At 34.7% G+C, this 16,652-nt stretch overlaps 1 protein-coding gene across 13 annotated transcripts in view; it reads right to left on the bottom strand.

The window, feature by feature from the left end:
• The window catches only part of TTLL7 (tubulin tyrosine ligase like 7), a 212,516-nt gene that overhangs the window by 94,884 nt on the left and 100,980 nt on the right, over window positions 1–16,652 (bottom strand). For 12 of the 13 annotated variants that reach the window (XR_013159370.1, XR_013159372.1, XR_013159371.1 and 9 more), the window contains 4 exons: window positions 15,556–15,754; window positions 10,782–10,987; window positions 9,127–9,261; window positions 6,601–6,681 (listed from right to left, as the gene is read on the bottom strand). Coding sequence is in view for 5 of the 13 variants with exons in the window: in XM_077120482.1 (XP_076976597.1) it covers window positions 6,601–6,681; window positions 9,127–9,261; window positions 10,782–10,987; window positions 15,556–15,754 (621 nt within the window). In the remaining 8 variants the exon portion in view is untranslated. The remainder of the gene's footprint in view (window positions 1–6,600; window positions 6,682–9,126; window positions 9,262–10,781; window positions 10,988–15,555; window positions 15,755–16,652) is intronic. The other variant, XM_077120486.1, reaches the window with a different exon arrangement.

Raw genomic sequence — 16,652 nt, 5'->3', positions numbered from 1 at the left:
GCTCCAACCAAAAATATTCCCCAAAACCCTAAAAAATACCAGGATTCTGAGTCTCTATAGTAGTTTCACTCCATTTATTTTTCAGAAATAATCCATCAGATCTAAATCCATCAGATCATTCCTATATCAGATAAGCCCTGAAACCCAAAGGTACCAGTCTCTCCAAGAACATCAGCCAGTTGCAGCTTCCTATTCATAATGCTGACACCCCTTCTCAACATGAAAAAGTTAGAATGGTCATTGCCCAAATACCCCTAAAGATTGAGAGAAGGATCAGATGACAGGGAGGAACTGTAAGAGAGGAGAAGATAGGATTTAGCAAATGAGTATGACGACTGAATTATTACATTGATTTTTTTTTTTTTTAGTTTTCAGTGTACTAGAGCAGTTAGAAGGAAATTCCTAAAATTATGGAAGTGTAACACATACCAAAACTTGAAGTTTGTTTTATAACTATTTGATAAAATATACTTTGAAATCCATAACTTTTCTTCATATAAGTTATAGTCCACAATAAAAGATGCTTAAAAGAGTATTTTAACTTGAAAAAAATATGGAAATATGCAAAAACAAAAGGAAGGATAATAGTAAATGTCATCACCATTTTTCTCCTGACTCTACTTTCCAGAAACAAACTATCTAACAATTTGGTAACTATCTTCAACATTTTCTAATGCTAGATATGAATTTTTTTAAATATTACATGTAGGTAAGTAGTTAAAAATGGTATATTACATGTTCTTGCATACCTTTTTCATTTCATTTAATAGCTTTAAGTTGGTTTACTGAAGGGAAAGTTACAAGAGACTTTTCCACTTTGACATACCCAAGGCAGTGCAGACCTCTTTGGAAATTCTACAAACCCTCTGATGGAATTTACCAGCAGGAAGATTACTGAGAAAGTTCCTTATCTCAGGACATTTTTAGAAGGCTGTCCCTGGTCTGCCTAGATCTGTGCTGTCAAATATGGTAGCTACTAGACCCAATTGATGATGTCAATTTAAACTAACTAAAATTAAACATTCAGTTTTCTCATTTGCAATAGCCACATTTTAAATGCTCAACAGCCACATGTGGCTACTGACTACTGTGTGGGAAAGCACAGATACAGAATATTTCTATCATCTCAGAAAGTTCAATCAGACGATGTTGTAAATAAACTTTGAATTTTTTCCAAATGGCTGGAGAATAGAAGATAATCACAGAGATTACATGGATGATCAATGGAGCATACAAGCTAAGGAACCCCAAATCTGAAAGGCTCCCTTGAGTCAACCTGAACAACATATAGTTGGCCCTTGTCACTGTGAACCCAGAACGCCACTGGATATGTAGAAGAGTCATGTGGAAAGGTGGCTGCTTCTTGTTTGTGGCCTTTGCTCTTAATTGGTAAAGTTTGATTAACTTTTCTGATATATGTGTTTCATATAACATGAGTTACATCTTGTGTTATATCTTGCCTTATACCTCAGGGGAAGCTCTGTGATTCCAGAATGTTATTCACTTGAATGCAAATGAATAGTATGGATATACTATAACTTAATCGTGTACCTATTTAGGTGGACATTTAGGTTGCTGCAAATGTTTTGCTTTCACAAATACTAATTTAATGAATGCTCATGTATGTAAATCTTTTATACATTCAGACCACTATTCTATAGGATAGAATCCTGGAAGTGATTTGCTAAGTCTTAAGATTATGAACATTTATAATTTAAGAGATGCTGCAAATAACTTTTCAAAAGAGTTGTACCAATGTATTCTCCCTCTAATAATACAGGAAAGACACTTTCATCCAACAGTGGATATTATCTGACATTACTTTTGCCAATATGATGGTTTTTACTTGTTTTCCCTTCATCATTAATTAGTAAGGCCTAAGATCTACCTGAATATTAATTGGCAATATGAAGATCCATTCTGGTAGTTAGGTTCAGGTGTCAACTTGGCCAGGTGAAGGTGCCTAGTTTTATTGCTGTGGGTATGAGCCAATGGCATGTGATCCTCATCTGTTGCTGATTACATCCACAGTTGGCTAGGAGGCGTGCCTGCTGCAATGAATGATGTTTGATTTAATTGGCTGGTGCTTAAATGAGAGAGCGCAACATAGCACAAGCCCAAGCAGCTCAACCTCATCTCACACTCGCAACTCAGCCCAGGTCTTTGGACATGCAGAAAGGAATCGCCCTGGGGAAAGTTGTTAGAACCCAGAGGCCTGGAGAGAAGGTCAGCAGAGATCACTCTGAGCCTTCCCACATAAGAAAAAACCTCAGTTGAAAGTTAGCTGCCTTTCCTCTGCAGAACTATATGTTAACTAAATAAATCCCCTTTTATTGAAAGCCAGTCCATCTCTGGTGTGTTGCATTCCGGCAGCTAGCAAACTAGAATACCCATAAACTGTCTTTTCATGGCTTTGCCATTTTGTTTATTAATAAATATAAGATACTGTCTTTGCTGATTGATTTGTAGAAGCTATCAGTTACTAGTGTTACTTTGTGCTTTATGTGCTGTAAATACGTCTTCCAAACCTAACCTCCCCACACCCACAAATACCCCTCACCACTTCTGCCTCTTAACTTGGTTTAAGGTGTCTTTTGCCATTTATAAAGTTTTATGTTATCAAATTTGCCAGTATTTACTTATAAATCTTCTGGGTTTTAGGTGTTTCTTAGGAAAACTGTTCCCTACTCTAAGAGTATAAACATATCCTTGTATACTTTCTTTTAAATTTTTAATATTTTGTAATTTTTACATATAAAACTGTAATTTATCTGGAACTTACTTTCGTATATAATGTGAGGTAGGTCTACAATGTAATTTTCTTACAAATAGTCTATCGCTTCAACATCATATGGGGGAAAAGCATCTTTCTTTACTAATTTGATATGGCACGTTACTATGTATACAATTTATAATACTTTAATCTGTTTCTAGATTTTCTATTTTGTTTTCTAATGCAATTTTATTGAAATAAATTTATACTCCATACAAACCATCCCAATCTATTTTTTAATTACTAATTTATCTACATTCTTCTCTCTTCTAGGTTATAAAAGTTACATGGATTGAAGATATTCAGAGTTCCATTTCCATTAAAAGATCCTTTCTTGATCAATCAAGGCCATAGTCAATGATTTTGCAAATATGTATCCAGGGTTTACCTTATCTTTTGCAATCTATTTCTGTCACAACCTTTGCTATACCCTCCCCATCAAGTGCACAGTATTATCACATGGCAGGGCACTACGTTAATATTTGTTAAAAAATTAATGTGTAGCAGTGAGTTCGGTTTACTCAGATATAATATATAATTTAAAATTCATCATTCAATCATAATCAAATTTTATCTTATTACCATAAAACCTAGAAAGAGGATATGGTAGTTTGTTTTACAAAGGAATACAACAATTTTACTAAAGCTACTAAAATCATGTATCTCCCAAAAATAATGATGCAGTGCATTTTTTAACACTTATATTGTATAGTATAACATATACACAAAGCAAAGAAATAAAAAAGCAATAGTTTTCAAAGCACTCTTCATCAAGTAGTTACAGGACAGATCCCAGAGTCTGTCATGGGCTACCATATGATCCTCTCAGATTTTAACTTCTAGCTGCTCCAGAATATAGGAGGCTAGAAGGCTTAAATTTTTATCACCACAATTGACTTACTTTCTATTTTGTGAAAAATAACATATATATAAAAAAGCAATAAGTTTCAAAGCACAGCACCACAATTAGTTGTAGAACATATTTCAGAGTTTGACATGGGTTATAATTCCACAATTTTAGGTTTTTTGCTTCTAGCTGCTTTATGATGCTGGACACTAAAAGAGATATCAATTTAATGATTCAGCATTCATATTCATTTGTTAAATCCATTCTTCACTGTATAACTCCACCATCACCTTTGATCTTTCCATCCCTCTCTTTAGGGGTGTTTGGGCTATGTCCATTCTAAATTTTTCATATTGGAAGGGTCTGTCACTAAATGGGATAAGGCGATGGAATAGCTGATGTTCTGGAGAGGTTAGGCCCTCTAGGTTTCAGGACATCTGGACCAATGACCCATCTGGAGGTTGTAGGTTTCTGGAAAGTTACTCTAGTATACAGAAACCTTGTGAAATCATATATAGTGCCATAAGTGTTCTTTAGGATTGGCTGGAATGGCCCCGGTTGGGGTTTGGCAGGCTATGATAGGTAGCAAGGTCTAACTGAAGAAGCTTGCAAAAGAGCAACCTCCAGCACAGCTTCTTGACTCTATTTGAACTTTCTCTGCCACTGATACTTTATTAATTACACTTCTTTTCCCCCATTTGGTCAGGATGGAATTGTTGATCCCAGGATGCCAGGTCTGGATTCATTCCTGGGAGTCATCTCTAACATTGTCAGTAAGACTTTCACCCCTGGATATCATGTCCCACATAACAGGGAGGGCAATGATTTCACTTGCAGAGTTGGGCTTAGAGCAAGTAAGGCCACATCTGAGCAACAAAAGACATCCTCCAGAAGTAACTCTTAGGCATGCCTATAGGTAAGCTAAGGTTCTCCTAGATGCAGTGCATTTTATGGGACCTTCAGTGCTGCTGGTCAATCTTAGCACATTTCCCTGGCTACTTCCCTCTCCCACTCTCCAAGACAACTATTCCATGCCTTTTACCCTCTCCTCAAGCCTCCAGAAGCCTTTCCCCATCAGAAGAACACCTCCACATCTTCCCACAACCCTGCCATATCCCCTGCATTCCCTCTTATTAGACTAAATAAACTTTCCATGCTCCTCCTTAGGATAACCCCTCCAACTTTCACCAGGACTTTTTAATCACCTCTCTTTCCCATGCCTTTCCTCCCTTCTAGATCATTCCCATCAGCACAGAAACAACTACATCATCTTCATCTTTAAAATACCTTCTCTTTAATCTATATCTCTGTACTGCTATACCACATTTCCCTTTCCACTTTAAGGCAAAATTCCTTGAAAAAGTATCTGTACTCGCTGTGTCTTTTTAATCTCCACTTTTTATCTCTTAAATGTCTCCAACCAAATTTCACTCCCCACCATTCCCCCGAATTTGTTATGATAAGAATCACCACTAACCTCTACGCTGCTGTGCTGATTTGAAGCTGTTACGTACCCTAGAAAAGGCCATGTTCTTTGCCCTTTTGGTTTTTTTTTTGGATGCTATATGGTAGGGGTCACATTTCATTCTTTTTCCATGTAAGTATCTCCTTATTGCAGCACCATTTGCTGAAGTTTTGTTTATTTGGCTTTTCCTTTGTTTGCTTGTTTGTTTGGGAAGTGCATTGGCTGGGAATTGAACATGGGTCTCCATCATGGCAGGTGAGAATTGAACTACCCTTGCACCCTCCCCCCCGCCAAGTCCATGTTCTTTTAAACCATTCCTGTGGGCGCAGACCTGTTTTGGGTCTGTGCCCACAGGAATCAACCTAATCAAAACAACGTAATCAAAAACAACCTTTTGATTAGGTTGTTTCCATTGGGATATGACCCATTCAATTAAAGGTGGGTCTTCATCCTTTTTCTGGGAGTCCTTTATGAGAGGACAAAGGACAGACAGTTCAGAGAGAAACACCCAGAGAAGCTTAGAGAAAAGCCCTCGGAGAATCTGAGAGTGCCACTGAAACCAGTAGCTGAAAGCAATGGAAAGCAACAGAACCCAGGAGCGAAGGGCCTGCAGATGCCAGCTATGTGTCTTGCTAGCTGACAGAAGAATCCTGGGTGTTAGCAGCCTTTCTTCAGAGAAGGTATCTTCTTCTTGATGCCTTAATTTGGACATTTCATTTCTAAGTCCAATCAATATATCATTCTTAGCATGCCCAAGACCAAAATCAAAACAAAAAAAAAGCAACAACAAAACCCTGTCCTTTCTCCAGTATCCACTATCCAGCTACCACCCTAACTAAGCAACCATTAAACTCTTACCTCAAATCCAAAAACCTCTGCCCTGTCTTTACTTCTACTCTACCACATTCCCTCCTCCTACTTACTAATTCTTACTCTTCTCACAGTAGCTTCCATGAACCTTTTAAATTATAAACCAAATTATGCAATTCTGCTCAAAATCTTCCAATGGCTTCCCACCACTTAGAATAAAATCCTATGAACTTGTCTAGCATCTGCCTATCTGTCCATCTTTATCTTTTACTGCTACTGCATCACAAGGGCTTTTCCAGAAAAAAAAAAACTATTCTATGAATAATAAATAAATAAAATTACTGCCTTGCTATACCTCTTATATATATCAGCAGAGGTATGCACAGAATTATTTTATTTCATTTAAGACTCTGCTCCGTGTTCTTTTACCCTACTTTATTTTTCTTCACAGCACATTCTATATTTGTTTCTAGTCAAACACCTTAATTAGAATGCAAGCTCTATGAGTGCATGGATTTTTTTTATTCACTTTTTTATCTTCAAATGTAAAACAGTACCTGACACATAGGAGATAACTCAATAAATATTTGTCGAAGAAATGAGTGAATAAATGAACATGCATATGGTTTGACTGTAAATTTGGCTGTATGACCCTAGTTTAATATATAATCTGAAAAAGCAAAACTATTTTTGGACATTACTCACTTTTCGCTGTTTTACAGAGTCCAATTTTATGAGCCAATATGAAGCCACTTTTGTTTTATGATATTTCCAGTTATCAATTATCTGTTTTGGGGGAGAAGCATAAACAAATTTAATCTAGAATGTTCCTCTAAAATAATAAATAAAAAGTAAATAAATGGACTGAAATACATTTTATTAACTTAATTAAATTGTGCAATGGAAGCACTATAGTATTACTTGAAATAAAGAAAGCTTACATTTATAAAAAAACATGCACAGAGATTACTGATACAATGTGAAGGAACCATCTGAACCCAAAACTTTCTCTTTCTGCTGTACCAAGCACACAATCTTAATGAATGAAAGATAAGTATCTTCAGGTACATAAAGTCTGAAGAGAAAACCCAGACACAGATTTTCTATTTTTATTTCAAGGATATTTATCCTATCATCCATAATAACACAATATTGAATAATACATTAGAGTGCAGTCTACATATAATTAGGATTCTACTTTTTATTTTGCTGTTTGTGCAAAAATGCAAATTTTCAGGATATATATTCTAGCAATATACACTATAGCAAACATTAAAATATTTACTGTATATACTGAACATATACCACTCTAATATTTGATATAATTAACATATTATACTTTATTATATAAGCCTATATATGATCTATATAGAACAATTACATTAGCCACAAATACTAGTTCTACTCTCTGATGATGCCATTTTTCTTCTAGCTGATTCAAAAAAAAGATATAAAAATAATATTCCTAATTAGTGTTCATTTCTCCTCCCTTTCCTTTGATGTAACAAGCATCAGTTTCTTTGTAAACAAATACCATTTTCATTTTGAAAAAATATGTAACAACACAATTCATAATATTTGGGGACTTTAATCACGATTATAAAATTCAACTTTTCATTATGTTTTTTTAAACCAAGAAAGGCTTTTTTGTTGTTGCTGTGTTATTAGATGCTCGCTTTAAACAGGTTTAAAGACAAGCTTAAAATATGAAAAAGGCCAAGTGCATGTCTGAGGTTTTTAATTCTACAATTGGCCACTAGATGGTACCTTTCTCCTCTAGAAAAAAAATTATAGGGCGATCAGAAAACAATGTTCTATTACTGAGGAATTATCTAAGAACGACCATTTGAAAAGAATGTTTCAATCAAGCATTTAACCAGAACACATATACCCTGAGTGATATTCTCACACCAGCACACGTGAATAACTTGGACCTTCTTTTTCAATTACAAGTAAGTCACTGACTTTATGTGAATTTTAGGATATTTTACCATCTTAGAATGTTTTTTTTTTAGGATTTCTAGGATGCTTTACCATTTCAGAACTATTCTTATTAATAGATCACATCATTAATAAACCTTGTTTATAGGCAATTTCAGCAAGCTGACTCTCCAAAAAGAAGTCTATAATATTAAAGGAAGTATCAAGACCAGGACTTCCATTGGAAAGGGTCTTAGAAGCCACCTCTTTTATGTTATACCACATTAACAGTTACAGGTACCTGCCACAGGACAAGTATTTCACAATAACTCATTTGTTACTTACACATTGCTATGAGGCAGTTATTATTATACAAAGATCAAAGATGAAAAAACCAAGGCTTAGACAAGTTTAGTAACTTGCTCAAAGTCATACAGCTTATAAGTGATGAAGCTTAAAATCATTCATTCATTCATTAAGTAATTTTTGAGCAGCTAACTATGTGCCAGGCACTGTTCTAAAACTGAGATACATCAATGAACAAAACAGACAAAATACCTGTCCTTATGGAGCTTTATATTTTCCTTAAGTAATTATATATACATATACATATTCATTTTTAACTGCAGCTTTCCCAGCTAGAGTCTATGCTGTTAAATCACTATTCTACACAAAACTAGTTTCCTTACAGAGTTTCTAGTACATCATAAGTACTAAATTAATGGCGGTTGGATGAATAAATTCTTATGCTGATTATTCATAGAGGTGTTTCTCCCCATTCTCTCCTTTTCTATTTCAAACCTCATGTTTTTCTCTTTATTTTTCAGTATTTTCTACTTTATATATTGATACTTGAATATACCACATTTCATTTATTTTCTTTTTTACTTTTTTTCACAATATTCATTCAAGGTCTCACATTCAAAGATCCTTGAGAGTTTATGTCAGGAACCATTTTTCTTTCATTACCACCCACTTCATATTAGTTACTTCTAACTCTTTTTAGAAGCAAGTTTAAATATTCTTTAATTATTAAGAATAATAATTTAACATCAATCATTCTCACTTGATGAAGCAGCTTTATCATTATAATACTATGTACTAAAAGATATTTTGCACTGCTGATTATGATGTCACTTTTCATAAATCATAAGAATTAAAATAAACCTCTGTATTTTCCAAAGCTTGTGGAGGTTGAAAAGAACATCAACTAAGTTTGCTAGGTCATTGACAACAATGCCATGAGGAAATAAATTTTAATATGTTAAGAAGTATAATTAAAAGGTATGAGCTGTTTGGCATTTTACTTACATCTTCTATCAGAAGTTCTGATTCTGCATCTGTTTTCCCTGGAAATCGAATCTTCATGTCTTTGAGAACAAATAAAGTCTGACTTGTTAGGTGGTCCTCTTGTTCTTTTGTCTTCAGCTGCTGCAAAGATTCATTCTTAAATTTGAAAGAATACAGATATTTGAAGGGGGCCTTATGTCATTGTGCCCTTATAATCTGAAAGATATTTCTGGGTAAAAATGATGCACTTTCAATTGAAAAATAATAACAAGGAAAAAGGAAGATAAACTATTTTACACTTATGGAAATCTGGCTATAATAAATTGTAGTAAAATATACTGCACCCGACAAAATATTGATATTATAAACTCTTCCTAATTAAATAAATTCTTAGAATTAAATGGCTATGAATTCCCAGGAGTGCCTTTCCCAATTCCACACAGTTGTACTTTATTTAGCTCACAATGCTAAAATAAAAATATGAGTATTTAAAAAGGACTTTCTGGTCAGTTTTTATTTGCTACCCATGCCTCAGGCAATTCCTTTTGGTTAGAGAAAATGTCATTCATTGTTACCAAGTAAAGTTCACTCACTTTTATCTTCTAATTCTTTTCTTTGGAGATACCATCCACATTAAATAAGGAAAATAAAACTTGTGTCTACCTGAATGGTATGATTTCTAAATGTTGGGTTAATTTCATTTTTTCCGTTAATTAAAAAAAAAAAAAAAAGAGAAGAGGTAATTGGAGCTGAAGGGATACAGACTGCAACAGGACTGGATATAAAAACTCAGAAATGGACAGCACAATACTACCTAATTGTAATGCAATTATGTTAAAACATTGAATGAAGCTGCATGTGAGGTATAGGTTTTTTTTTTCTCTCTATTATCATTTTAATTCTTATTCTGTTGTCTTTTTATTTCTTTTTCTAAATCGATGCAAATGTACTAAGAAATGATGACTATGCAACTATGTGATGATATTAAGAATTACTGATTGTACATGTAGAATGGAATGATTTCTAAATGTTTTGTTAATTTTTTTTTAATTAATAAAAAAAAAAAAAAAACCTGTGTCTACCTGAAGGTTCTTGGGACTATCTATTTGAGCATCTACAAGAGTCTGGTTGCAAAATAAATTCACTGACTTCTTCAATATTGAGTCTCAGGGATTCATGCTAAGGAAGGAACACTATATATTGATTAAATATACAGAAAACACTATAAACAATGGTGTGCTTAAATAAATGCTCTCAGGAGGATTTAACAATGGTGTTTTTTTAACTTATTAATCACATAATATTTCCATTGACTAAAACTTCCTATACAGCAAAGTTCCCTAAATTTATAGAAACACTGAAATATATACTACAAAACCATACATTTACTCAGGTGATTTTCAACAAATGGAAAACAGCATTATCGTTATTCTGAGTGTCCACCCTTGAGTTTGTGATATATATTTATTAAAGTCTGCCTTTTAAGAGTCTTCTAATATATATTTTACTTATTTGTAGCCTAAGCTAGATGAATAACCAAATTCCAGGCAGTCATGAGTTGAATTATAGAAAGGATCTGAATTTCAATCTGTCCTCCTCACAGGTGCTTTTTTTACCACCTAAAGTTTGAGGACAGTGCTGCCTGTAATCTTGAAGGAGCAAAATAGATGACTTACCACCTGCGCGTTGGTAGAGCTGGCATCATTACCCTGAGGCAAAGGCCTCGTGTAGGAGGAAGCACGGTTTAAGGAGTGCGACCGCGCCCCTGAAGTTGGCCGGGATACCGAAATCATTTGATGGGCGGAAAAGGGGCGGGTGTCCGCACTGGAAGGCGACTGAGCAGAGATGGACCGAGGGCAGCTCACTGAACGGCGTATGGCGCCTATTGAGAATGGAGAAGAGGGACAGTATAGCAGTGATGTTAGCAGAAGTTTCCCACAGCATCGGGTTTATATCGATTAGACCAGATGGTATAAAAGTGGCAGTAAATGTCAAAGCATCAGCAGCATCACGAATATGGGTTTGGGGCTGAACTGTTCATTTAAATAGCGAACTTGGTACAGAATCCCTGTGATAAGTAAAGAATGGTTATCACGAGAATATTGCTAAAAACAGGACATCAATGTTATGTTCTTGAAATATGACATAAAAGAACCAGAAGAAAATAAAACTAACATTTATGGAGCATTTTCAAAGTGCCAAGCATTGAGCTAGGTGCCATACTCTTTATCTTTTATCTTAATCTTTATTGAAACCATCTGAATTAAGAATATCCGTCCCTGGATGAAGAAACTGAGGCTCAGGGTGAACTTTCTCAAAGTCATACAACACGAAAGTAGTCAAGCTCAGGTTTAAATCCTGGCCTATCTAATTCCAGTGTCCTTCCTCTTTCCATAATAATGTGATGCCAATCTTTGGGATTACACTGGTCATTTATTAGAATCGGCAGAGTTTTGAGATAGAATGTTTTATAGCAAGATTCATAAGACAGGATGACAAGGAGTCTAGAGAATGGCAAAGAAGTTACAGAATTTAGAACCCATAAAAAAATAATAAAACAAAAGAAAAATCTAAGGATTATCCTAATGGAGTTTAAATATATAACTGGCTATTACAAGAGCAGTACTAAACAGAGAGTCTTCTTTTTCACAAGAAAGAAAATTTTAAAAAACCTAGATTTAAATTCCAATAATAAAAGATTAAAGTGAAGAAAAATGCCTAGGTCTAAAGGTTTGTTACCAGATTATACATCTTATGAAAGCCTTAGAATATCTCCCCCAATGCAGGTTGAGAACATTTAAGAAAGAGAGCCAATTGTTCCAGAATATTTTTGATTCATGACATAGAAATATAGAATATGATATCATTCAATAGTACTATCAAAATTCTCATCCTTTTTTTTTTAGCTCATGTATTTTATATATCCTTTGTTCTTATATTCTCTTTCCTTATGGAATATATCAATTTTCATTAATCAAATAATTTAATAAAACTCAAATGAAGGCAGGTTAAATTTTTTCTTCATTAGCTGTCCAAAAAAAGTGAAAAAGTGACGGATATACATCTTATTATTTAAGGATGTATTTATAAAGAATATGTCAAGTAGGTGATAAGACGATTCTGGAGAGCACAAAAGAAGTATATTAACCCTAGGCATAAAAGATGTTTAAAAAATACAACTTCTACTTATTCCAATTATTAACTTTCTTCTGCATCTGATAATCACATCACTTTTTTAAAAGGCATCGTTTCTAAAGAAAAGCTATGTGGGACATGCATTACTGGTCAATTTTCTACTAAAAAAATACTAGAAGGCAGATGCTACTAACTTCACCTTGGTCCTGTTCCTTTGAAGCCTCAAAGTGATGGTTTGGATGTGCATAATCTGATCATAGGTATAGAAGGAAAATATATTTTCTCCAAAATCTCCACACAGTCTCATTTATCTATCCCCAGCATACACTGGAAATTCAAGCAGAATAACTAAGTAGGTAGACATGCCAATGATACTTGGCTGGAATAACCAAAAAATGGCCACAACCACAACACAAACTGGGTGAAAAAATATCTTCTATATTTTTTTATATGCTACCTTATGCCAAACCAAAAGATATCCTTCTGAAGCTATAATGATTTTCAATCGCCTGTGTTAACCATCTAGAACAGAAAGGGCTACACTGTGGATTTTGTACTCAATCATTGGCATCATTTTGGAGGCAAAACTCAAGAAGGATTAGTGGCTATAATGTTGCTTAGTAAAGATTACAGAGAAAATATAAAACAAAATAAGACCCTTTTTGTAATTCCTAAAGACTATAAAAAGAAAATATAGCTAATAAGGAAACGGACATACAATTGAAACAGGCTATCTTTAGAACAAAAATTCACATTTTAAGCCATTTTTAAAAATCTATATTGTATGGTAGTACATAAATTTGTCTGGCTTCAATTTATTATCCTATTGGTCTAACAACAAAGAACAATCTCAGAGCTACAGAGACCCTAGCAATTTTTTCTCCACCCTATCCCCACACCACTGAACTGGCAGGGATGAACATATTAGCTAATAGGAAAGAGACTTTAAAACAAACTAAATTTTGGCAGGAAAATGTCACCTTTCAAAACAGAAAAAAAAAAAGCCAGATTTACACAGAAACACAATGAAAGTACTTAAGGGATCCTTAAGAAAATAGGAAGCAATTAATAACATAGCTTACACACTCTAAAATAGGAGCTCAATAAATACCTCTTAAATGAGGGAGTAAATAAATAAACAAATGAAGTGGAACATAATACATTATTTCTTTGCCAAACACATATGTACTCAAAGGCAGAAAGAGCAGCATGCAAAACTTTCTTTATGGAATGGCCTGGAAGCAAAGGAAAAGCCATTCCTCTAAAATCATCTCCTATTGGTCCTGCATCCTCATACATCTTGCCATCAACATGGACGGAATTTAAAATATAACATTATGAGGGAAGTTAGCATACTAAACCACGGCTGAATATCAATAAAGGTCCATAATTCTGTTCACTGCATTACTTAACTGGCCCTTTTCAGGGAGTTCCAAGACAAGGAAACACAAGGCAAACTGAGATAAGAGAGACAAGAGCAAAGAAAAGTTCTGGATTTGAGGCAGTATCAGGAAGGGATGTCATACTGAGCCTAGGCTAACAGCCTTACCAAATTGAACATTTGAAGATGAAGGAAGAATCATGAATATGTTGGACATTTGGGAACTGAAGAAGAAATGAAAGACACGGAAGAGAAAAAAAATGTGAAAAGAAATAAATGCAGAAAGTAGGAAAAAGAAACAGAAAAAGTAGAAGAAAAAAGAGGCTGGTTAGTTGCTTTATAACCAACTGCATGCCAGTTGGTTCTTATAAATAATCTCTGCATGCCAAAAGCTTTGACTTAAGTCCTAAAGCATGACAAAAAAGGGAAGAAAAAAAACTTCAAGCATTTCACAATTGCATGGTTCAAAGACACATTAAAAACAAATGCATTAGCCACTCTGGAAGGCAGTCCAGTGAGTCTCAGGAAGTTAAGTATAAAATTGCCATGTGATTCGGCAATTTCATTACAGGTATATACTCAAAGAACTGAAAACAGGGGCATGAATAAACGTTTGTACACCAACGTGCATTATTATTCACGTTGGCCAATGCGTGGAGGCTGCCCAAGTGTCCATCAACTGATGAGTGAATGGGCAAACTGTGGTGTATACGTATGATGGAATATTACACAGCTGTAGGAAGGAATGAAGTCATGCTGCATGTGATGAGGTGGATAAACCTTGAGGACATTCTGCTGAGTGAAATAAGCCAGAAACAAAAGGACAAATATTGTATGATCTCACTAATATGAACTGACTAAAATGAGAAAATGCTGGGAATTAAATTTGAGAGCATAGGTTATCAGAAGATAGAAAGATGGTAGAAGTTAGGCAATTGATGTTTTAGGAGAACAGAATGTTTAATTAGGTTGATTGTAAAGGTCTGGAAATGGACAGCACAAAACTATGTGATGTTGGCACAATATTATTATTGTAAAGCTGAATGTGATTAAGGTTAAAAGGTGAAGGCTAGGACTGTGGATGTCACCAGAAGGAAAGCTAGAGGATAAAAACCGAGACTGTACAGCTTAGCAGGACTCTGTAACTTAATGAAACAAAGAATGGATGATGATGGTGGTTAATTATACAGATACATGTTCTTACATGAACTAGAACAGACGTACACCACTCTTAGAAGGTGCTAATAATAGGGTGGAATATGGGAAATAATACAATTAAAGCAAACAGGTCTACAGTTAACCATTACACTGAAACATTCTTTCATTAACTATAAGAAAAGCACTATACCAAAGTTAAATATCAGTAATAGGAGGATATAAGAGATAAGGCATTTGTATTTGGAAGAAATGAGACCGTTCTCAAATTGACTGTGTTGATGAATGCATAACTCTGTGATTATACCTGCAGCCATTCACTTAACACTTAGGATAAATTGTATGGTATGTGAATAAAACTGTTTAAGTAAAAAAGCAAATGTATAGAGAGATAACACATTTAAAAAAAAATAGGTACAGAAAGGTAGGCAAAGTGGGGGAATGGAACACCAGTGTATATACCACAAGAGAAAATGCAATCAGCAGCTCAACCGGGAGGCAGATTTTATAAAATTTATGCAAAAAAATGAACTCCTAACAAAAACTATGAAATACAGAACGGAGAGTAGAGATACTTGATTCACCCCTTCCATTTTCCATGTGCAGAATATAAAAAAGGTTGCAAGATGTACCCTCTTTAGGGTTAGGGGAGGAAGTGCAATAGAATCCAGGACTTCATACACAGGTGTTCATTTGGCCCAAGATCCTTTTACTGAGTTCAATAATTTCAGCTCCATAATTCTTTACATAACAACTAAAATTAGAAGAAATTCACTTACTGGATTGCTGAATTAATTTGAAGTTGTTGGAATGTTTAAGATGATATGTAACCTGTTTTTCTTTTTCCTTGCTTTGGTACTCTTCTTTTTCATTTTCTCCGCATTCTGAAGAGCTGCCACTGCTGTCATAACTGCTGTCACTGCTGTTGTACTTCTGTTTTTTCAGTATCTCAGTACTCTCGGGCATGGAAGATAAAGGCTAATATGGGGGGAAGTATGTCATTTCGTTAAGTTTATTAAAATGGTTAGTTACTATTTTAAATTTCTTGCTTATGCCTGGTACTTCTTACTGAAGGCTGAGAATCCCCCAAAGTACCGATGGGACAATGCTGCTTAGCCTACAATTCTATTCACGAATGGGTCTACTTCTGCATAATATTCTTTTACAAATGATATAGCTCAGTGATGATGAGGAAAATGCTGTTTCTACTGAAAGTATTCTACATTCAAAATTTCTGAAACAATAGCAAAATGACTGGAATAAGGGACTAAAGCATCCACAAAGAATAACAAAATAAAGTAAAAGTATTTGAGATGAAAATATAAAACCTGGAAACACAATCAGGTTTTCTTCATTCCGTACAGACAGATTACTCAAGACTCAGAGGTGTTCCTGGGTTGTAACAACAATGTTTAGAGTCACTGATTTAATGCGTGTGTGTGTGAGAGAGAGAGAGAGAAGGAGGGAAGGAGAGAGAAACAGAGGGAAAAGAGGAAAGGAAAAGGGTAATGAAAGAGGAAGGGGGCAAAGAAAAAAGAAGTCACTATACAGTAACACTATATCTTAAAACAGTCTATGACCTATTCATTCGGTGCATAGCAAGAAACGAGCTATTCCTCACATGCTACTCATTGTGGATATTTTTACAAATATTTTTCAGTTAATTATTCTCTTTCCAAATTGGGCTCTTCTGAGAGGATTCCTAACTCTGACGCACGTACTCCAGCCATGATTGGTGAAAGTGCTTTCATTGCCCATGCTATGTAAAATACACCGTGCAAAATGTGAAAATCAGTGTGCTATGAATTTTTTAGAGGCTAGGTGCCATGCAGAAGGGTAAATATATAAAGATTCAAAATGCCATTTTGAATAGCCA

This window comes from Tamandua tetradactyla, chromosome 11 (assembly GCF_023851605.1).
Source record: "Tamandua tetradactyla isolate mTamTet1 chromosome 11, mTamTet1.pri, whole genome shotgun sequence".
NCBI classification, from domain to species: domain Eukaryota; kingdom Metazoa; phylum Chordata; class Mammalia; order Pilosa; family Myrmecophagidae; genus Tamandua; species Tamandua tetradactyla.
The sequence above is the reverse complement of the archived record's forward strand: the minus strand, read 5'-3'. Positions and strand labels throughout refer to the sequence as shown.